We start from the raw sequence: 23,131 nt of genomic DNA on the forward strand, positions 1-23,131 counted from the left end.
TTGAAAATTGGAAAAATGGCAGACCTCGGAACAAACAGCTTAATATTTCAAAGAGGAACGTCTTGCGACGCTTCTAGCGAATCATGCTGTATCTCCGCCATTTTGCATTTTATTTGAACAAAAAAAATTGCAAAATGAAATTGAAGCATATTCCAAATAGTCCTCAAAACCTTGCAAATATTTATTAATTCTTTATCCCTCGAAATAATTCTTGAAAATCGGCTTAATTGTGGATTTCTACATAGAGGTCCCCTCTTATTGCGGATCACGAGGCAGTCAGTCCCATCGCTGACGGGGGCCCCCCCACTCCTCTCTCCTCCCCACTCCACGCTCGAGTGCCACCTCCCGTATAACCAGACGATCTTTCTTTGCAGCACGGTGGGCCCATCGTTCCGGAGAAAGTGATCGAGAACGGTGATCCGGTCGAGCGAGCCAAGCGGTTTCGTTCTCCCTGTATTTACACGGGGCGGCGCTGTCCAAGCGAAGGCGAAGTTCACGGGGACCGCAAGGTTATGCATCAAGGTTATACCCGGTGCTCCAGATCGCCGGACGATGCAAACGGTGGTGGAAAGAAATCGAACGCGGTTGGGCACCTCGTTCTCTCAAGTGAATACCTTTTTTTATATTCCACGTACGGTTCGATCGATTTCAGAGCCTCGTTCCGTTCGTTCGCCACGGTTTCTCTTCCGGGAGGCCCCCCAGGGGGGCCCCCTGGACCATCGTCGCTTTTCCTTTCACGCGTCCTGGCGCCAAACACCGGGGCCCTAACAACCGAACGGACCCAAATTTTTTTTTCATTGCCTCCAGTCATAGCAATTGCTGCTCTTTTTTCGGTACCAATTTCACTTTTACCAGCGTTGCGCAACAAGTTGGTCTAAAACGTATTTCGTAATGTTTTTCGATTTACTTTGGTAACTCGTACACGTTCTACGCTTTACATTTTTAATTCTTCGACTTCTTATGGTTGGAAATATTGTTTGAAATAATATTGAGAGGGTACTCCATTTCTTTCGATAATTTTTCTTTACATTCTTCCTCGATTTTTATAACATTTTTCGATTTATTTAGTAGCTCGTATACGTCATCCCCTACGCTTTACAATTTTAAATTCTTCGACTTCTTATGATCGAAAATATTATTTTAAATAATATTGAGAGGGTACTCCATTTCTTTCGATAATTTTTCTTTACATTTTTCCTCGATTTTGAGAATCGATGCACTTTTTTTCCTCGATTTCGTTTAATTTGAGTAATCGTATTTCGCAGCATCGAAAGTATATTTTTGCGAGGCAAAATACGTGGAATTCGGTGAAAAATCGCCGGAACTAATTGACGCTTCGAATCACAGACTATGGCCGCGAAGCATCGCGTTCCAATGGCATAGGAACCACCGTCGATGGATTTCTAACGCTTCCCCTTTCATTAATTACGCATTCAGGCGATCGCGCGTACATTAACTTCCCGAATAAAATTTCCGGGGGGGGGGCTCGATCCGTCGGGATTTTTATTGCCCGGTTAAGTAATATAATTTTACCCGACAAAGCGACGACCGCGTAATCGCTTAGGTAACGTTTCAAGGTCGACTACGGTAACCAGAATCCGCCAAACAAGAAAATCTTCCAACTAGAATACTAATTTCGTCCCTCGATATTTCACTAATTATTGGACTATTGGAATAATTTAAATATTTTTTTATATCAAGGATGGTTCATTTCTCCTTCATCAATTTAAATCTACCACTTATTTTGCAAACATTTTGCATTTTATTTAACCCAAGCAGAGAATTTATGGAAAAATTGTTGTTTCATCAGAGAATCTCAATTATGGTCTTTTCTTGCAATTACAAAATTGAAATGTCCAATAATTAAAAAAAAAAGCCACTTTCGTACTAATTTCGTCGCTCGATATTTCAGGAATTATTGGACAAATTACCTCGAAGGCATCGTGGATCAGAATTTTACAAAATGGAGTAATTCAAATATTTCTTTATATCAAGAATGTTTCATTCCTCCTTCATCTTATCTTGCAAGAATTTTGCATTTTATTCAATGGAAGCAGAGAATCTATGAAAAATTGTTTCATCAAAGAATCTCAATTACAGTCTACCTTTTCTTGCAATTACAAAATTGAAATGTCTAATAATTAAAAAAAAAAATGAATTTGACTATAATCGAATGATTTTAGGCCCCCAAAATAAGCTCGACCGAGTTGTGAAGCGATGTTTACCGAGCCAGAAGCGATAATCGGTTAAAATTTCTTACGAGACGCCTGGCGTCCGGTCGATGAAAGTGAATTCTTTCGGTTCGCCGTAGAGAGCCGGATGTCCGAGAGGTTCACGAAAACGCCGGGATACGATTCCCACCATTCCGGTTCGTAAATCATCCGGCGTGCTCCAGATTTTCGAGTCCAGACCCGGGAGCATTTTTCGAACGACCGTGGACGTTTCACCTTTCCACGGATCCGGGATATTTCCGCTCGAACGTGCCCGTCTGCTTCGGGGGTTTAATAAAAAAAATCGAGAACCCATCGTGCTTGGAACCTGAAAGTCACGATTCTTGGAATTCCATCCTCGTTCCCCTTATCGACTTTCTGTTTCTCGTAGTTGTATAATTGTACGTCACCAATTAAACGTAGCTACGGGGGCAACGGTTATTGGCCACTAACGATCCCGTTCCCCCTATATTTTATTCACGAATTTCAGATCCGTATCGACCAACTAAAATTAGAATTAGAATTAGAATTCGTTAATATTGGGTTGAAATACGGTTATTGGCCACTGACGATCTCGATCCCCCCATATTTTATTCACGAATTTCAGATCCATATCAACTAAAATTAGAAATTAGAAAATTAGAATTAGAATTCGTTAATATTAGATATTCGTCAAATATTGCGTTTAAATACGATTATTGGCCACTAACGATCCCGATACCGCCATATTTTATTCACGAATTTCAAATCCATATCGACCAACTAAAATTAGAATTAGAATTAGAATTCGTTAATATTGGATATTCGTCAAATATTGCGTTTAAATACGATTATTGGCCACTAACGATCCTGATCCCCCCATATTTTATTCACGAATTTCAGGCCCATATCAACTAAAATTAGAAATTAGAAAATTAGAATTAGAATTAGAATTCGTTAATATTGGATATTCGTCAAATATTGCGTTTAAATACGATTATTGGCCACTAACGATCCTGACCCCCCCCATATTTTATTCACGAATTTCAGATCCATATCAACTAAAATTAGAAATTAGAAAATTAGAATTAGAATTCGTTAATATTAGATATTCGTCAAATATTGGGTTTAAATACGATTATTCGCCACTAACGATCCCGATACCGCCATATTTGATTCACGAATTTCAAATCCATATCGACCAACTAAAATTAGAATTAGAATTAGAATTCGTTAATATTGGATATTCGTCAAATATTGAATTTAAATACGATTATTGGCCATCGACGATCTCGATCCCGCCATATTTGATTCACGAATTTCAGATCCATATCGACCAACTAAAATTAGAATTAGAATTAGAATTCGTTAATATTGGATATTCGTCAAATATTGCGTTTAAATACGATTATTGGCCACTAACGATCCCGATCCCGCCATATTTGATTCACGAATTTCAGATCCATATCGACCAACTAAAATTAGAATTAGAATTAGAATTAGAATTCGTTAATATTGGATATTCGTCAACTATTGAATTTAAATACGATTATTGGTCACTGACGATCCCTATTCCGCCATGTTTTATTCACGAATTTCAGATCCATATCGACCAACTAAAATTAGAATTAGAATTAGAATTCGTTAATATTGGGTTTATATATGAATATAAATTTTGGTCCACTATTTAACAAAAAAATCGTATGTAAATAATCTATTCTGTTTCGAGATAAATATTTCTTTATTCGATTCGATAGATTTTTATTATTTTGAACAGTGTAGATTAGGAATTTTGTAACGAGGTAAATTTCTAGAATTTGTTACGTTGGGACATTTGAGGAATAGAGTGGGATGCGTGTAAAATGTGTGACACATGCCGTTTGTACAGCGCGTGGGCCGAACTGGAAGCGTAACGTTTGAAATATTCCAAAGGCGCGACGGTAAACAGACCATGTGTTTTAGAAATTCCTATTTGCACTCCAGATACTCGTGGGCCCCGGTACCTGCGGTTAGGGCCTGATTTAGGGTCGCTTTCTAAACGTTATAAGCTTTTTTTCCCCCCGTCAATATTCAAGTTACTCGAACAAAGAAGCATCCTTACAGAACACGAGTCATCGATCTCTGTTTGCATAAAAATCAGGAAACATTCGCTTTCGATCGATAGAAACCCAAAAGATCAATGTATCGCCTATATGAACCAAATTAATATCTCGAACAAGAACGAATTGCAATATTAAGTCACCTCGAAGACACTCTAATTTCTATAAAGATATACTGGAGAATGTAAAAAATAAATAACAAATTTTTTATACAGAAAAAAAAATATACAAATCATAGAATGTATTCCTAAACATTGTAAAATCTGTTTAAAAATTAATTTCTTCCTCATTAGTATTTTCGTCTATTTTTTACGCAGTCTTGTTTGCAAAATTGCATTTCTAATTTCTATAAAGATATACTCGAGAATAAAAAAAATAAATAACAAATTTTTGAAACAAAAAATAAAATATACAAATCATAGAGTATGTTTCTAAACATTGTAAAATCTCTTTAAAAATTATTATCTTCTTTTTTTTTACGCAGTCTTGTTTGTAAAATTGTGGTTTGGAGTTCGTTGAAATTGCAGGCCATCAACTGGCAGTCTTTATACGAATTTCACTCGGTTGATTACGTCCTCCGCATATGCACCTATCCTCTCGAATACTCGACAATAATCCGCCGAGGTAACGAGCAGGCGGGTGTACGGAAGAAAGTTTATCTTCTCCATTTTACGCACGATACGTATCTCCTTGAGACTCGCGGTTCTTTCTTGTTCACCGAATCCTTTTGCTTTCTACCGTGAAAATCGCCTGGCGTCGCATTAGAATCGGAAAAAGCCTGGATCGCGGAAGGAATACACACCGTAGCCATTAAAACGAATGATTCCTCACCGCGAAGAAAGGTCGTTCGAGAAATTTCTAATTTTTAATTTTCTTCCTTTCTCGTTTTCTCGACTATTTAAAATTCCATTTTAAAGAATTTTTCCAGATCTTTACTTTTCAAGTAAAATATTTTATTTTCGAAAAGTATACGGTACCATCTAAAATGAAATATTTACTGCTTTGCAAAACACAAATATAGAGGGTGGTTCTCATGTATAGAGGATGTCTTCTTCAAGCTAAAAAATGGCGCGAAATACGATTTGTTTCTTCGACTCAACAGGTGTAAGAATCTTAATTAGATCGAGACATTGAACTTAACTAGCATAAATTGTATTAATCACGGGGTATCGTTAGGTTCCTTTGCCCGGGGGAACCGTCTGTTTGTTTTCTGTTTTTTGCCCGCGTGCCGTCGTTCGAGTGAAAGGCGCCCAAAGAGATTTCCAACCTGGCGTCGAAACACACGTACGCGCGTCTACTCACGTTCCCATGCCCATATAAACAAACGTTATCGCGTTACCTAATCGTTACTGCTCGCCATCCATTGACAATTAGCACCTACGTTTTCGCCAATTAAACCACGCGTAAATCGGCACGATACAGCTATCAGATGATCCCAAATAACGCGTGTCGCGATAACCATTTATACTTAAACCCTCGTTAATCGTCAATTTCTATTATAGTCGATCGAAAAAGTCTCCGTACAAGGTTTTATTAAAAGATGAAAAATTCTTCGTTGCTACGCCAGTATGATAGGAGTCGTCGAAGGGAAAGCACTATCTATTATGAACTTTCGTAACCTGTTATCTATATACATGGTGCCCCATAAGGAACAGTACTATCGAAATAGATCGAAAATGTATTTTTGTTATATAGTTGAAACTCTAATATTTTTCTCTAGTATTTGATTTCCTTTTTTTTTTTTTAGATTTTGCCGATTATTTGCCTCTTGGTGATAGTTTTTGTGACCGACTGTATACGGAACGCTAGATATAAACGCGACATGAGTTTCTAGAAAAGAACCGCCGAGACAAAAATGTTATTTGCATCGACGATCTTTTATTTTCGCTGGTGTACTTCCGCGAAAGTGTCATGGCGATTTATGGACACGCTTCCTACGCAATTATTGTGCCATTTCGATGGTAGCCTGTGCCCAACGTCCCGGAGTGTTACTCAAGCGACTGCTTAGCGTGCAATTAGCGTCTTTTCGTTCGTTATACCGAATTCACTTGGGCATGTGGCCACGTTGGCTTGCATGTGAGAGCAGAACACCGATTAAGGTTCGTTTTCACGCGACGCCATCTTCGATCCCTTTCTTTGGATCAAAGCAACTGTATATCTTGCAGTGGGAGTCAAATTATTCTCTATAAATTGTTTAACACATTGACTGCCACGTCTGCCATATATGGGTGACATGAATTCTCATCGATCAGCTAAAAAAATTATTGTGAAAGGAAATATAAGTTCTGTGACAAATTGTGGATAGTTTCCAATTATCCAAAGAAGAGTATCCCTTTCGTGGACAATTTGAGGAACTGGTCTTGGCAGTCAACGTGTTAAACACGAGTGTCATGGCGTTCGATATCATGGAATTAAGAGTCGTGACTTTCTGTAATGTGAAAATGGATCCTTCGGAATATACGTTAGCCTCGAAGAGCTGAAGTTCAAGTGAAAGTAACGAGTACCATGGTACAGTGGGCAATTGATGTAACAGCCTCACTGTGGACTTCGGTCTATCTCGTCATTCCATTACGGATCGTAACGCCTTCTGAAACCGGGACGGATCGTTTGCTATTAATAAGTAGGCGCGTCGGTGAAAGGTACGGCTAAGGCTGTTGCTCGCAAATTTGTTCCGGAACATTACCTAACCCAGACCTCGATCAAGACCCTGTCCTCTAATTTCCTTGACGTTTGAGAACATCGATGGTCGGATTAAGGGAGAAGAAAAATTAATTCGGTATCCCATGGTGAAAGGATTTCGAAGTTACAATGGGACGATTTAGAAATTATGGCGTCATATTTATTAATCGATAGAGAAAGTGGCCAGTTCGTTAGTTTAACCGGGAGACAAAGATCTGTTTGACGCCGGACATCATGCTGTTGAATAGGTTTTAGATTAATCAAGGATCCATCGATTAGGATAAAAGATCCAGGAAAAAAAAGAATTTCAAATCGTTCTGGAAAAATTATTTTTAGTTGGAGGGGTCAAGTACAATCATTTTGGGTGAATAGACATACCCTCGAAATCGTACCCACTTTCTAGAAAAAAATTCGAGAAGGTAGTCAAATTTTTCGACGAAATTCGAAAGTTTCAAATCGTTCTAAAAAAAATATTTTTAGTTGGAAGGGTCAATTACAAATATTTTTGGTGAATAGACATACCCTCGAAATCTTACCCACTTTCTAGAAAAAAATTCGAGAAGGTGTGACATTTTTCGGCGGAAAAAAAAGATTTCAAATCGTTTTGGAAAAATTATTTTCGGTTGTAGGGATCAATTATAATCATTTTTGGTGAATAGACATACCCTCGAAATCTTGCCCATTTTCTAGAAAAAAATTCGAGAAGGTTTGAAATTTTTCGACGAAAAAAAAAATTTCCAATCGTTTTGAAAAAATTACTCTCGGTTGCGAAGGTCAATTACAATCACTTTTGGTGAATAGACATACCCCCGAAATCCTACTCATTTCCTAGAAAAAAATTCGAGAAGGTTTGAAATTTTTCGACGAAAAAAAAAATTTCAAATCGTTCTAAAAAAATTATTTTTGATCGCAGGGGTCAATCACAATCATTTTTTGTGAATACACCCACCCCCGAAATCCTACGCACTTTCGAGAAAAAAATTCTTTACTGAAAATATAATCGGTGACCGGAAGTATGTTTAAAAAAATCATAATTTCTGTACGAATTGAAGAATCTTAATGTGTCGAAGTGCAGTCAACGCGTGTTTTAGCGGAGAATATTTAAATTAAATTAATATTTAGAATTTCCAATTCCTTTTTGAAAAGTTGTTCCTTAACCCCTCAAAAAATGGCGTTAGGTTCGTTATCATTGCATTTGTTATAAATAAAAACCGGATGTACCGATCTTTATGGAATCCTAGGCGCGTCTCGAGCTGTTTTTTTCTCCTCAAAGAAAGAAAATGGCGTCGGTACGAACAAAGGAACGATGCGCGTCAGGCGTGAAACGTAATTGTCAAAGAGAGCGTCAGAATGCGCTAATCGTCAAGACAAGCGAGTTGTCGTTAACTTTCTCACATTGTAACAGTCTCGCGAATGTTCTCAGAGAGCAGGAAGCTCGTTCTTCTCTTATTATTCCAAATATAGTTGAATAAAGCTTAATCAGTGCCACAAACATGGCGTCGAACGGGGGCGTAAAAATCCTTAGAAGTTCAAGCATTCATCGAAGTCTGAGTCGTAAAATCGAATTTACCTCCTAGTTGTAGTATCATAAGAGCATCTTCGATTACAGAGAACTTTCACGGGTATGCAAGAGATTAAATTCGAGCGTAACACGGGTGTCCTCGTCGTTAATCTCGTTAATTAAGCAGAACCCGGACCAGCGTATACTTAATAGACTCGGGAACGTCTTACAAGGTACATAAATTAACAAACGGGCATAAATTTTCCAGCCCACGGTGGAATTTCTCGCTGACCCTCGACATTTGCTCCGCCATCGTTGCACGGATACGTCCACCATAATATCAGTAGATTTCATCGCGACCGTAGATACGCATGTATAATTGATCACACGGAGAAAAAGAAACAGCTTTGCACGCCTACGAGCTCCATTATTTCGATAAATTATCGATAAATCGTTATTGATCGATCGCGAGAGAAAATACAAAAAAAAAAATTCTCAAAAAAAAAAACCATTCTACCGTGTAGAGCACGTGAAACTGCACAAGTTTCATATAAACGAAAATGTGCGTTTACGTGTTAGTTTAACGAGAAAATAAAGGAAAACATCTCAAGGTCATTCAAGGTCAAATGTTAGCAAAGATTAGTATCTCAAAATTCTAAGAGACGATTTTGAAGATCGAAGCAAGTGTTTTCTCGATCCATGAGAGATCGAGTAAATGGCTGCTTCGATAAAAGCGACGAGGAGGATCGAAAGGAAATTTCTGTTCCGCGAGGTCATCGATGTCAGACGTGTACTCTTCCCCGTGTGACTCGATCATGCGAGGAATCATGCGACTCTTTCCTGGTTCCTCGTGTCCGCTTCCACGGCGGGAAAGTCACGGGTCGTAAAAGCTGCGCATCTTTGGCCGATGTGGGGTAGCCGCGAGAAGGAAACCGACATCTGAACGAGCGTGTACACGTTTCCGCTGTAACGAATGAGTAGAGAGCTGGAGGATGCATCGGAGACGAACCTTCTGGGTCGAGAGTGAAACTTTATCATTCGATGCATCGACCAGCCAATTAAGAACGTACTCGTGGCGACAAACATAGTCAAACTCTCCAAATCTGAGCATCTCTAACGATACATTTCGAAATTGTAACCGAAATCTCACAGATAGTTAAATTACATTCGTATACGCCATTGGTATATTCTGTAGGATCGATTAAAATATGTACAAACGAATCTGTGGGGTCGTCACTCCCCCTACGCGCCACCAGAGGGACAGTTCTCTCGCAAGCGTTCCTATATATCTCATTTTTCTTTTATCTCCCTTCGAGAGGACTCCAGAGATCTGTAAATATCGAGAAAGATTTAAAATATGTACAAACGATTTGCTCTTCTTTTGCTTGGAGTTTGGAGTAAGAATCTATGGGGTCGTCACTTCCCCTACGCGCCACCAGAGGGATCGTTCTCTCAAGCGTTCCTCCATATTTCTTTTTTAAAAGTAAATATCGAGAAAGATAGAGCTCTTCGATTTCTGGAAAAAAGTGCAGTCTCGAAAGGAGACAAAGGATCGCTTTCCCTGAAAGGGGCTCATTAATAATGCATAACTCGCGCTGGTCGTTTGTATGTAAGACATTTTCCCATGTTTGCGCGGATTATAAATCCGTCGTACGCGCTTATATAACCGCGTGCAATTTCGTCGTTGCGCGCCATCTCTTCCGGCGTTTCTGCGAATTTTCCCGGCCGATCTTTCCCCGTAACGTTCGCGTCGAGTCAGTTTTCGTGCACGCAGCTAAGTATTCGCGAACTTCCGGGGTGTTCGCGGATGCACGAACTCTCGGAGAGCTACGACCGATGCGCACGCAGACCCGATGCATTCGAGAAGAGTCCGACGCGAAAGTGAAACCGACTCTGTAATCGATGATGCGCCCTCTCGCGGTGAAATCTCGATGCTTAATCGCGTCTCGTTAGTTGTCACGCGTGTGGAAGTGACGGAATAGGAAGGAATAATTAATCAATCTTTTTCGAGTCTGGACACCTCGACAATTAGTCAAAGCAAATAGAAGTGATGATCAACACGTTCACTGCCAGATCAAAACAGTGTAATATTCTGCAAACGTAACATTCTGATTTCAGACCATTGTAAGCTGCATAACCTAAAATTTATTTTGGTATTTATTCTTGTAACCTTGCTAACATTCATAATTTTTATTCAGATTTATTTTTCTCAACGTCTTAACTTCGAGAATTCATTAATGGTAAATCCTGGCATCCATAGGTGACGTGGGCAGTCAAAGTGTTGAAAAGTATCGAGAGTGTCTTCGAGCGGTTAAGAAAAACAAAGATGGCGCGCGTGAAACAGGCAGAACAAACGAATTACGAAACGAATAGAAATAATTTTCGCGCCAGAATTTCTAATGGAAGTTCAATGCCTCGTATGTTGATGCAATATATTACCGAGTGAATGATTAGCGTTTACGAACGTGTAAATATCCGAGTAAAATCTAGTACGTACCGCGTGGCGTGCGCGAAAGGAATATTACGAATCTTATCTGGATGAAAGTTTTGTGCAACGAATGAGAAATAGAAAAATGTTGATTTTTCTACGCTATATAGATTATAATTTTTCGACGTTCGATTTGGATCCCAAATTCGAAAGTGAAGTTTGTTTCGATCTGCGTTCAACGATGCGCGTTATCTAGGTGAAATTACGTTTCTAATAGGCGGTGCCATAAGCTATCATTAACCGACACATTGGCCTGCATGTTTCAATCACGTTACAGATGATTCCACGTTACGTACGACGTAGAAGCAAATAAACCATTTTTCGCTCGATGGCTCGCGTAACTGTTCCATCAATTGCTTGCTCGATACTACTCCCATACTTAGTATAATAAATCCATTACTCAGTCACCGTGATCAGTTCACTTTGGACGATTTACAAGTACGTAAGTAGACAATTGGAAACCAGCATAACCGTAATTTTGTCATAAAACTTATTTTCAAGTCTCGTTAAAATTCAACAGTCGTATTTAGATTTATTTTCTTTGACATTTAATCTCGAGAATGAATCTTTTTAGTTCCTTAGTGAAACACAATGTTACCCATGTCACCATGTAGGTGGCGTGGCAGTCAATGTGTTGAAGCTCCGAACTTTGGAAATTCGAGGTTAGGAACTCGGCGAATTCGGGGACCCTTAAAATTAAAAATTGCAAAAATTATATTTCCGTTATCTGAACGAGTATGGAGAAAAATTAATAACGAAAGAGAGATCCACGACGGTGGAAAAAACGGATCGACAGAGAAACACCGTGCACGTGGTGGCAAGTCATGTGAAAGTGGCCTTGCCGCGTTAACGCGGATCATGACGCAGTACTTTTTCGCCTCTTCTGCACGGCCTACGAAAATTGACCAATGATTTACCAAAAAGAAAAAAAAAAAAAATGCGACATCCTACTTTCGAAAGAGGCATCCAAATAATTTCTAGTCGCCAAAGAGTCGCGTCATCGGTCGTAGAAACGCGAAAACGTGAAAATTGTTAATAAATCGAGGTCCGTGCAATTATCAATCATTAATTATAATAGAAAGGAAAAATGGTATTTAATAAATTGATCGTTAGACGAGAATAAATGGATAATAAATCCTTGTGGATCGTGGCCGATCGAAAGAAACGGTGATTATTAATGCGTTGAGCGAATAAATACATATTAACGAGTCGAAACGAGAACTCGGATTTCCGAAACGAATCGGTCCCGATTCGGTTAATGAAGATGTTCGTGAATCGCAAATCGCCGCAAATCCATAATAACGAACGAATCACTTTCTATTGGGTAATACATGTGATCGTATACGTCCTAGCGGCACGCCATACATAAAGCATGAACAACTTTCGATGCTTCGATCCGCTACGAATGGATCGAGAGTGCAAGGACACGCGACCAACCGACAAATCTATCGAAAAGAGAACCATCGTAGCTAGAAATAATCCGTGATTAGAATAACACCGAGTTTAAAACATTTTGCAACTCGATAAAATTTTAATACACGTCCAGGTATCGACTTGTAATATAATTTCTATTGAATTAAAATTTCATTCGAAATTTAAGAATTTTATAAATTCTATTCGTACAATTCCTGTTCGTAATTACAATTTGTCTGTTTGAATCGCGAATGATGAGTTCTAGTACCGTATCACAGGTGTCAGTAACGCTAGATCACCGTGTAAGTGTTTGTAGATCACGTACGTGAGAATATATAGAGCAGTTCCAAGTGCATTATTGTGCTTTTGTTTGCTGATTTAGACAGACTGTAATGCTCGTAGAAAGTCAAACAATAATTGCACCAATAACTCCTAACAATTTCTTTTAAATTTGGACGCTTAATCTATCGTCTATCATCGTTAGAAGTCACCGTTTAAACACCTAAGCAAAGAACATTTTATGACCTTGTAGCTACAGGACCATCGCCGCCATTTATTCGTAAATATTCCCACTCGATCACGGTGGTCCCGAACGATCGTGATTTACACCCGACACCGTTGATAACGCATCACTTATCCGGACGTTACACGATCGTCGTAAAATGAATCACCGTCGCCCGTTAGCTCGCGTACCGACAGCTCGCTTTCAAAAATCATTCTGCTAATTTATTTGGTATGCATCGAAAGTTATCGAAACGCTAAAACTGGCAGAACGATTATTAATCATATATAAAACTCCACGAACAATAATATTGGCGAGTAAAAACGCTTTGAAATGGTGAATTATATACAGATCCTCGCTTTTGAATTTGGAAGAATTTTCTTTCGAGTAACGGATTATCGTTCGTCGCCTCCGTTTTTTTAAAATGCAAAGTTTCATCGAAGTGTTAATTCAGAGCTTTTTAGAGCTTTTTTCAGAGTCGTTACTTCTCGTAGTCGCCGCAAGAGGGCTACGCTCTTGACTTTCTCGCAAGCGCTCCATCGATCTTTCAATTTGTGCATACACGCTCCTCCTCCTAATTAACTAACTAACAAACTGCAAACTAGCTAACTAACTGACAAACTAACTAAATAACTGCAAACTAACTATCTAACTGACAAAATAACTAACTAACTGACAAACTAACTATCTAAATAACTAACTAACTATCTAACAAACTAAGTAACTAACAGCAAATCGACTATTCGATATTCTGACGTGTAAAGCAAGATCTGTTAACCCTCTGCACTCCTACGTCGAATTAATTTTCACTGGATATATGAAAATTAAATATAATTCATTTCTTCTTATTATTCGATAACTTTTTTCTATACCAAAAGACTATTTCATAAGAATTTTATTGTATTCAATTTTAAAATTTAATTATTGAAATATTTATAAACAAAAACTTAAATTATATTTATTATTTAATTTTTACACTTGAAAATTACAAAATTTCAATTTTAAAATTTAATTATTGAAATATTTATAAACAAAAAATTCAATTATATTTATTATTTAATTTTTACACTTGAAAATTACAAAATACAATGATTTTTAATCGACGTAAATTTCGCATAAAACACTTAGAAGCATTGGGGAGCAGCTGGTAACAAGATTGAAGTATAATTTGGAGTGCAAATGGTTAAGACGCGTTATTGGATGAGAATCCTCTTCTTTCGATTTCTATATCTCTTTGTAGATCCCCGCGAAACACCAGTCGCTGCCTCCACCTGTAGGCGGACGTTCGAAAGCGCAGTTTTCTTGTCTCACGCGGCGAGCATCGTGAATTAAAGTCACCGTGAGATCGCGGTAAAGAAAGTAGTTGAACCGATGTTCCGTTATTAAGGTCGAGGTAACGAGGAAGGCAGAAACAACGCGTCCATCTTCTCTCGATCGTATTTAACGCTAAAACTACCAACAATTATCATCTGGTCCTCGATTTACGATAAATTCAAATTTAAATTTCCCGCCACTCCTATCTCGTTGGACGCCATATTGAATATTTGGCGCTCGACAAAGCGTGCTCGATACAAACGCGATATGATCGATGACAAACACGACGAATATGATTTTCTAATCGCAGAAGAAAATTCTATTGCTTTTCTAATTTCGTCCTGCAGGAAGAGAAATCGGTGAATTCATAACCCGTTGAATTAACCGATTAATACGTTAATAATAAACGTCTCTGGTAATGAACTACGCTTACAACCAATTTATGCAAAAACTTTCTTCTCATTACGTGTTCTATTCTGTAAGACGAAAACAATCGTTCTTCAGAAATTAATATTTAACGAGCATCCCTGTTACGCGGAACTTTGTTCGCCATCTTCCTCCATCGATCCTCTGGGTACTAAGCTACTCTTGGGTTAAAAACCAAATCTAGAGACTGTTCGAACAGTTTATTAGTAAATATCGTTCGGTGAAAGTTTACAATAAAATATGAAAATTCTCGATATAATTCTCTGGAGGTTGAAGACGACTCGTTGAAAAGTTTATTCAACACTTTGACAGGATTTTTAACTACGCAACTGAAGCAATTAATTCTCAGGTTGAAGTGTTAAAAAAAAATAAATTTGAATAAAAAAATGAATTTGAATTCATGAATTTTAGCTAGGTTACGAAATCCAGCGTTGAGACAAATTTTAAAATTTTAAAAAATTTTACAAAGTCAAAGTTTTGGTCTCACAAAAAATTTTACGGTTTTAATTTGGCAGTCAACGCGTTTATTATTAAATTTCACAAATTTTAGAGGTTCCTCGATTCTGTTATGGTCGCGTCTCCGGGAAGTCTGATCGATCGATCAGTTTCGGCCGATCACCGGTCTCGAAACTTTCTTCCTCGGTTGCGTTTCGTACGAGCCTCCAGCGGCGATCGTCTGTGCCACTTCCGGTGTCTCGTTTTCTTCCTAATGTCCTCGTCCACGTCCCGCGGCGCTTCTCATCCCACGCGAACGGAGAAAGTAAAGGTCGTGAGCGAGCATCGCGACCCTGAAGACCCTGGGACACGCTCCTCTCCTTGAATCTCATCTTATCCCTAGAAAGCATCTTCTCCGCGACTCGCGGTCGGAAACCGCGCTTTCATCTAGCGGGGGATTAATGTCCTCGGCTTTATATCGGTCGACCTCTTCATAGAAATCGGAAGAAAGCCTTTTTTTCCACCATTTTTAATCTCATCAAATCTCCGTGTTAAATTCAACCGATGCAATTTTACGGTCCAAAGTTCAGCTTTTTTTAGCAATTTTTAGGATCAAATCACACACTAACTCAGTAGTACAGAAGGTCAATGTACTTGAAGAAACATTTTCAACGAATAAATGGAAGTTATGGGTTTTCTATAACTTTCTTTTCCCCCCGAATCGGTGTGAATCTTCTCAACTCTCATCGAGAGAATCGTCGGGGAAATTTATTTCTCGTTACGTGGTTTCCAATATTGTACAATGTTCTCTCGAAAGTATTTCAAATTGAAGGTTGAATGATACAGTCATGAGTAAAAAAAAATATTTTATTACGATAACATACATAAACATTGTACAAAAATATCGATAATATACCTTTGCAAACTGTTATTTACATGCGATAGCTAATTACAAAACAACACGATGGAAATCGCGTACTGCCTCGCTTCTTGCACTAGGTGTCTCAATTTGATTGCAAGAAGAGAGGCAGTACTTCGATTTCCCATTAAAAACGGGGCAAGTCTCGTCTAAAGGCCTCTGTAACCCTCGTGCAGGGGACGCAGGGCCATTTTGGAAATTTAATCGACCTAACCTGTATCGACAAAAATTGCCTTGCTATATATTACTACGTTTACATGTGAAATCTGATGACCAATTCGTTTTTTGGAAGTTTATTACGGTCCATCGCCAACCTATTTCCTGTTCGAGCTTCTCTTGCGACTCTCTCCTCCTCCGTGGTCCGTTCGATAACTGTTCCCACGGATTCGTGAAACTCGAGCTCCATTACTCTGATACAAAGGCCCAAAGACCTTTGATCTCCGTGACGACTCTGCCAAACTTGACGCGTTCGCTGCTGTACGCAACGGGTGTACCTAACAGGCCCCATTCCTCGTTTCCTGCCATACTTGATCGGGTCTTACATACTAAAAGGATAGCTCCGTAATTGTAATTCTTATTGTATCCTCGGGAAAGAAGCTTAACAACGACAGAGATTCGATAATGTTACTACGGAGCGTATCCGACCCGCGGCAACAAAATAAGAAAGATCCACCGCAGCGAGCGCGTCAAACAACGATGTCGGCCTGTCGTTCAGACGATGAGGATCGAAGACGATCGGTGGGCGGGCGGGTTACTTGTACCCGTGGTGGTCGTCGTGGTGGGGCTCCTCTTGCACCCAGACCTTCTCCCAGACGGGCTTCCAGACCTTCTTCCACGCGGGGACCTGCACGTCCTTCCAAACCGGCACCCATTTGCTCTTCCACTCGTCCTTCCATGCTTGCTTCTTCTGCGTCACCCAGATCTGCTTCTTCTCCGGCAGCCAGACCTGCACGGACTCCTCCTTCCAGACGAGCTTCTTGTCGGGCACCCAAGCCTGCTTCTTCTCCGTCTTCCAGATCTGCTTCCACTCCGCCTTCCACTCCAGCTTCTTGTCGCTGACCCAGACCTGCTTCTTTTCCGTTCGCCAGACCTTCTTCCACACCGGCTTCCAGATCAGCTTCTTCTTCCAGAGATCGTGGCTGGTGTACTGCCAGCCGTGCTGGTCCTTGCCCACGTACTGCTCGCCCGGTATCCCGACCTTGATCCACTCCGGCACCCAGATCTTCTTCCAGTCCGGCACCTGGACTTCCTTCCACGCTGGCACCTGCACCTCCTTCCACACTGGCTTCCAAACTTTCTTCCACGCCGGGACCTGGACCTCCTTCCACACCGGCACCTGGATCTCCTTCCACACGGGCTTCTGGACCTTCTTCCACGCGGGCACCTTCACCTCCTTCCACGCAGGGACCTGGACCTCCTTCCACACGGGCACCTGGACCTTCTTCCATTCCTGCTTCCACGCTAACTTCTGCTCCGTCTTCCAGATCTGCTTCCACTCCGCCTTCCACGTCAGCTTCTTCTCGAACCGTCCTTGAGGCTGAGCGGGGGGTCCGTAGGATTGCGATGGGGCCCCGTACGAGGTCGACAAGCCCCCTCCACCGCCTCCACCACCGAAGGATCCATGACCACCGCCTCCACCGCCGCTGTAGTGATCTCCACCGAAGGATCCGTGACCACCACCACCTCCACCGCCTCCTCCGCCGCTGTAGTGATCTCCACCGAAGGATCCGTGACCACCACCACCTCCCCCTCCGCTGTAATGATCTCCACCGCCTCCACCTCCTCCGTGGCCACCGTGATCGCCGCCAAACGAACCACCGCTGCTGTATCCTTGATCACCTAAGGATCCGTGACCAGATGGGGCCCCGTAGGATGAAGACGGAGCTGACGGTGCACCGTAAGAGGAGGATGGAGCTGATGGTGCACCGTAAGAGCTAGATGGCGCTGACGGGGCACCGTAGGAGCTAGATGGCGCTGACGGGGCACCGTAGGAGCTAGATGGCGCTGCTGGAGCACCATAAGAGCTAGATGGCGCTGCTGGAGCACCATAGGAGCTAGAGGGCGCTGCTGGGGCACCGTAAGAGCTAGATGGCGCACCATAGGAGCTAGATGGCGCTGGAGGAGCACCGTAGGAATCAGTGGGCCCACTGTACGATCCTCCTAGATTCGGAACTCCGTACGAGGTCGATGGTGGACCATACTGGCTCGGAGGTGGGCTCAATGGAGCTCTAAAATTCACGAATTTCAATCATAGAGATAGTTTCCAGGCTCCAAAACTCTTGCTAGCTTTTACTTACTCTTTCTTCGTCCTTATCGGGTCCCCTAAAGCGGAGACGAGAAAGAGGCAACCCAACAGTAGCTGGAAAAAGGAGTCCAATTATTGTTTCTCAAAAACAATTGATTATACGAGATACTACAGTCGAGATGTTCTATACAGAATAATGGTGGCTCAACAATAATTGGTCGAGCGCAAAGAACAAAATTCTAACGAAAAGAAATCTATTTCCTTAACCCTTTGCACTCCTCTGTCGAGTTCCAGTCGACATTTTGTCAAGTCCAAACCATGGAGATATACACTTGGAAATTAAAAAAAGAATAATGTGTGTTGCGTTAGCACGTGGTTCTAATAAATTTCAGATCCCAGAATTATCTTTTAACATAAATAATACTTTATTAAATTCAATAAACGTGATTAATAAATAAACAATTTTAAGTAATATTCTCCTTTCTGTTTGAATTCTTCTAGTACTCTTTACGCTTATGGCGCTGATAACAAAATTGAAATATAATTCGGAGTGCAGAGGGTTAACGTTGAACGAAGTTAGCGTCTTTGCTTGGGACCACTGTGGTTTCCGGAAGAAAGGTTTCTGGCCCGATCATGCCGGCCAGAAATGCAAACGAGGCGATCATGGCACGTTGGTCATGTAGGTGACGCTTGTTGCGGCTCGGTAATTGCCTGGTAACGCTAGAAATTCCGTAAACGACGATACGATCTGTTGTATGCCGAGTGAAACAGCGCCTCGTACACGAGCATTATACCAATAATTAAAAAAAACCTCGATTTCCATCTATATTACGCGCGACCTTCTCGCGTTATCTTCCTTTCCACGGCGAACTTGCTTCGTCGAATCTTTCGCGCGTGTCTTGTATCTGATTATCGATATCTCGCAGAGAAATATTGCGCGTTGGACAAAGCAACCAGCGGTCAAAGAGGCGTCGAACAAAGATTTTTGGAACGCTTAATAGTTTCTGGGACATCCTAATATTTGCGCAGATCCTTTCACGTTCTCGTCGATTTCTACGCGTGTAATCGAAGTTTCCACCGAGCGGGGAATATGCAAACTCGAGAGACAAAGAGGCAAGGTTCATCGTTGCCATAAGCAGGTGGCTACCTTTCGCCCGAGGCGTGGAATCCCGCGCGAATCTGTCGTTTTACGAGCCAGTCTCTCAAAAATGAAAGTGTCCGCGTGCGAACCCCGCCGAACGGGCATAAACAACACCGCGAATTGGGTCGAGGGGGCTCCCCTTTTTTCTTTTATAGCCCCGAGGGAGAGACGACGATCGTGAAACTCTCGCGGCGTTCGTTAACTCTGGACCGCGCGAAAGTGGGCCTCTCAATTTCGTTCCTCGTTCCATTCCTCTTTCTTTTTTCGCCTCCGCGGCGCACACAAGAAAGGAAAGTATTTTAATCGCGAGTTTCGAAACAATTTTTTTTCTCTTACCGGGGGAAAAACACGTTTTTAAGACCCTCCGGGATCGCGTCTCGAATATTAAGGAAAAGAAACTCACTTTTTTAATGCGCGTGCGCGTCGATCGAGAGGATTCCTTTTTTTAGGAGCGAATTAATTTTAATAAAATTGTACGTTTTATAGGTTTTTTTTTTATATTCTCGTTTGGGGAATTAAGGACGAGTAAATGTTGGGGAAAATATTTTTGATTAATCTCGGGGAGAATTTAATTGAATTTTTCCTTTTCTATCGTTTAAGGTATTATATTCTGTAAAAAAGATGGAATTATATTTGTGTGTCGGAAATTATCGTGTGTTATATTTTCCACCTTTTGTTTTAGTCTGGGAACGTTCGGTGATCGTTATAGATCGTTCAGCTTCCGTTACGTAGACACCTCGTCAGTGTCAAGATCAAGAACCGAGCAAACAGGTTTAATAACATGGAATTATCTTCGATCGCGATACTCTTGTTACGCTCGATCGTCGTCGATCCACGAAAGTACCGAAAGATCGAAAGATCGATCGATAGAAAGCGGCCCCCCCCCCCATCGAGGACATTAATTTGACGATAGAAAAGGAAAAGTATCCCACGCTTCGATACTTTTATAACAAGTAAATCATTTTATTAATTATTAAAAAAACTGTACGCTTGAAAATTATTGGAAGATTTATTTAAAATATTTTTTAAAGGTTTAGTGGTTCAGGGGAGAAATATTTCACGTCCCCCTTTTTCTGGGGGGGTCAGAAAATTGGGAAAGACAAATTTCTTGGAATTATTTACGCTAGTTTTGGGAAATTGTTAGCTAAGAAAAATCTTGGCTCGCGTTAAACGCGGAAGCTAGTGTAAATTATCCTTGGTACAGTTTCACGAGAGATGATCATTCGAGGCACGAGCACAATGCTCGACTTTCCATTCCACGCCGAGAAACGACAAGAATACCTACTTAAGACGGCTGTTAGAAAATCTTCGCGGCCGACATTTTGCTAAAAAAGAAAATTAATCGTTAACACTTTGCCTAACAGCTTCTTTAGCCACGAATTCGAGGAAAGAACAGAGAGCTTATGGTTTGCTGGACTGTGCTCGATTATTCGGAAAATTCTGTCTCTTGGAATACAAATTAGATAGTTCTAATCTCCTAATCTTGACTTGCACAAGAAAATTAATATAATCGAGTCTTCTTTCTATATTAAAACAGAATTCTTCATGTATCGTTCAATTGGCCTAAATTAATTTCTAAAATCTTATTTGATTTTTCAAAATAAATTTTTCTTTCTTTACTGGTTGGAGAAAAATTCAAATTTGATGAAATATTTGGAATACAAATTAGATAGTTCTAGTCTCCTAATCTTGACTTGCTCAAGCAAATTTATATAATCGAGTGGACTAAATTAATTTTTAAAATTTTATTTGTTTTTTCGAAATAAACTTTTCCCTTTTATTTACTGGTTGGAGAAAAATTAGAATTTGAAATATTTGGAATACAACTTAGATGGTAGTCTTCTGTCTACATTAAAGATGAATTCTTTATGATCGTTCAATTGGTCCAAATTAATTTTTAAAACCTCATTTGATTTTTTTAAATAAATTTTTCTTTCTTTGCTGGTTGGAGAAAAATTCAAATTTGATGAAATATTTGGAATACAAATTAGATAGTTCTAGTCTCCCAGTCTTGACTTGCACAAAAAAATTAATATAATAGAGTCTTCTGTCTATATTAAAGAAGAATTCTTTATGATCGTTCAATTGGTCCAAAATTAATTTTTAAAACCTCATTTGTTTCTTCGAAATAAATTCTTCTTTCTTTACTGGAATAAACTGGCGGGAGATTTGAAATCTACAAGATCGAAACACGAGAATTTTAATCTAGACAACGATCCACGAAATGGATCGTAAGAACACGGGACCAACAATCGATCGGTAGCTCGACAAGTATAATAAGAGCCCTAAGCTTCAACCAAGGGTCAAGACTGGTCGATCAGACCATCACTTAAGAGTCAATCAAATTGAATTCAAAAAATTGTCGATTCGTTCGTAAACTACGCTAAAAATCGCTACAAAAAGCTCCGTCATCTCTCTGAACGTTGCATTCACTATTCTGGGTCACGCGACAGCCAACGCGTTATTCAACCTGTCGAGCTACGTGCACAGAGGGTGGCCAAACTATCATTCCAACACGCTGGAAGTACATTTTTAAATTAAACACATATTCCCGTGGAATGGGGTTGCATTACACTAATACCAATACGTATACGTAACACACCTCAAAATTGACTCCAAAATATCAAAAACATTAAAAATGAGAACTCCCACGAATCTTACAAAAACAATGACCAAAAATGCGTAGTTTCTCTTTGTCTCGTTACCCTTCGATTGCAAAACGATATTAATCAGATATAGTTCCACGTATTCGGTGTTTCGAACGTAGTTCCAGCGCGAGTAGTAATTTGGCCCACCCACTGTGCCGAATTCCCTCGAGTTTCGACGACCATCACACGTCCCACGGGTTTCACAAGTATCACAGGTGCACTGTTAACCGACGAGAATTACGTTTGTTCACTGACCAGGCTAGACCGCATCTTCTCAGGCAAGGGGGTGTCGTTTCCACCGCGGACGAACTGAAACCGGCAAAAGGCTGCCCGCCTTTATTGTTTTTTTTCCTGTTATTTTCACGGTTCGTCGCTTCTCTGACGAATTCCTCGGAGCTACGGAGCCTTTTATAGCGAACAGTTCCTCCGTCTAAGCCACTGCTAGCCCTAAGCATAGAGACATCCCGTGGAGGGGTACCATGCTCGCCTCCGCGACGCTATATGGGGGTCCCGACGCCCGGCACATCCTCAATTATCTGGAGGGGGGCACGACGAAGGTAAAATGAGCATTTAGGCGTTCCTAACACACGTTTTCGCGTTTCAGATTTTTCTACATTTTCTAACGCCGTTCGTCATCTTCAACGAACGCTTTCGAGCCGCCATTGAAGAACGGTGCTCGACTTCTGACCGTTCCTCGCTTTCCTTTTTCCTTCGTTCGCGGCTCTGACGGCCGCTGTCACGCGTACGTGACTCCTACTGTTTAGGTTTTTGGACGCAATTTCACGATTTTTGTCTATAGATAGGGTTCCTCTGTTCTCCATAAACAAATTTATACAGTGTGTTCACTTTCACCGATCGTTTACGCATTTTATGCAATATTCCTTATCGACGGAACTTTAATTGCCGTGTAATCGCGGGAAACCGCTACAAAATGGCCGCCCCCGTTTGGATTCGGTTACTAGGGGAGAGTTGGGCCCTTGGGCGATTCAATTGGGCAACGTACGATATTTGTAAAATTAATTTCCACCTCTGAAGAGAAAGATTAAGGTCCGTCACCTTAAAAACCGAATAAACACTGACATTTGGACATTTCTTCTGACACAAAATGTCTGATATAAATGTACGTCCCTCG

At 40.5% G+C, this 23,131-nt stretch overlaps 1 protein-coding gene and 1 long non-coding RNA gene across 2 annotated transcripts; one reads left to right on the plus strand and one right to left on the minus strand.

Moving 5' to 3' along the window:
* Nucleotides 1–10,422: 10,422 nt before the first annotated feature.
* Nucleotides 10,423–12,425, plus strand: LOC122395203. The gene is made up of 3 exons (XR_006258960.1): nucleotides 10,423–10,592; nucleotides 10,667–11,152; nucleotides 11,234–12,425. It is a non-coding gene; the product is annotated as an uncharacterized LOC122395203 (long non-coding RNA).
* A 4,291-nt stretch (nucleotides 12,426–16,716) lies between these two features.
* On the minus strand, nucleotides 16,717–22,269 carry LOC122395122 (one cut domain family member 3-like). The gene is made up of 3 exons (XM_043392480.1): nucleotides 22,255–22,269; nucleotides 18,263–18,324; nucleotides 16,717–18,193 (listed from the first exon to the last, which is right to left on the minus strand). The coding sequence occupies exons 1-3, from the start codon at nucleotides 22,267–22,269 to the stop codon at nucleotides 16,717–16,719; spliced, it is 1,554 nt and encodes a 517-aa protein (XP_043248415.1).
* Between the last annotated feature and the right edge of the window lie 862 nt (nucleotides 22,270–23,131).

This window comes from Colletes gigas, unplaced genomic scaffold (genome assembly GCF_013123115.1).
Source record: "Colletes gigas isolate AHSC1104 unplaced genomic scaffold, ASM1312311v1 Colletes_gigas_Sc00005, whole genome shotgun sequence".
NCBI classification, from domain to species: Eukaryota; Metazoa; Arthropoda; class Insecta; order Hymenoptera; family Colletidae; genus Colletes; species Colletes gigas.

Excerpts from the sequence above, each read along its gene's own strand:
- LOC122395122 (XM_043392480.1), bottom strand. Across the intron at positions 18,194-18,262 it reads CCGATAAGGACGAAGAAAGA|AGCTCCATTGAGCCCACCTC; the intron begins GTAAGTAAAAGC and ends CGTGAATTTTAG.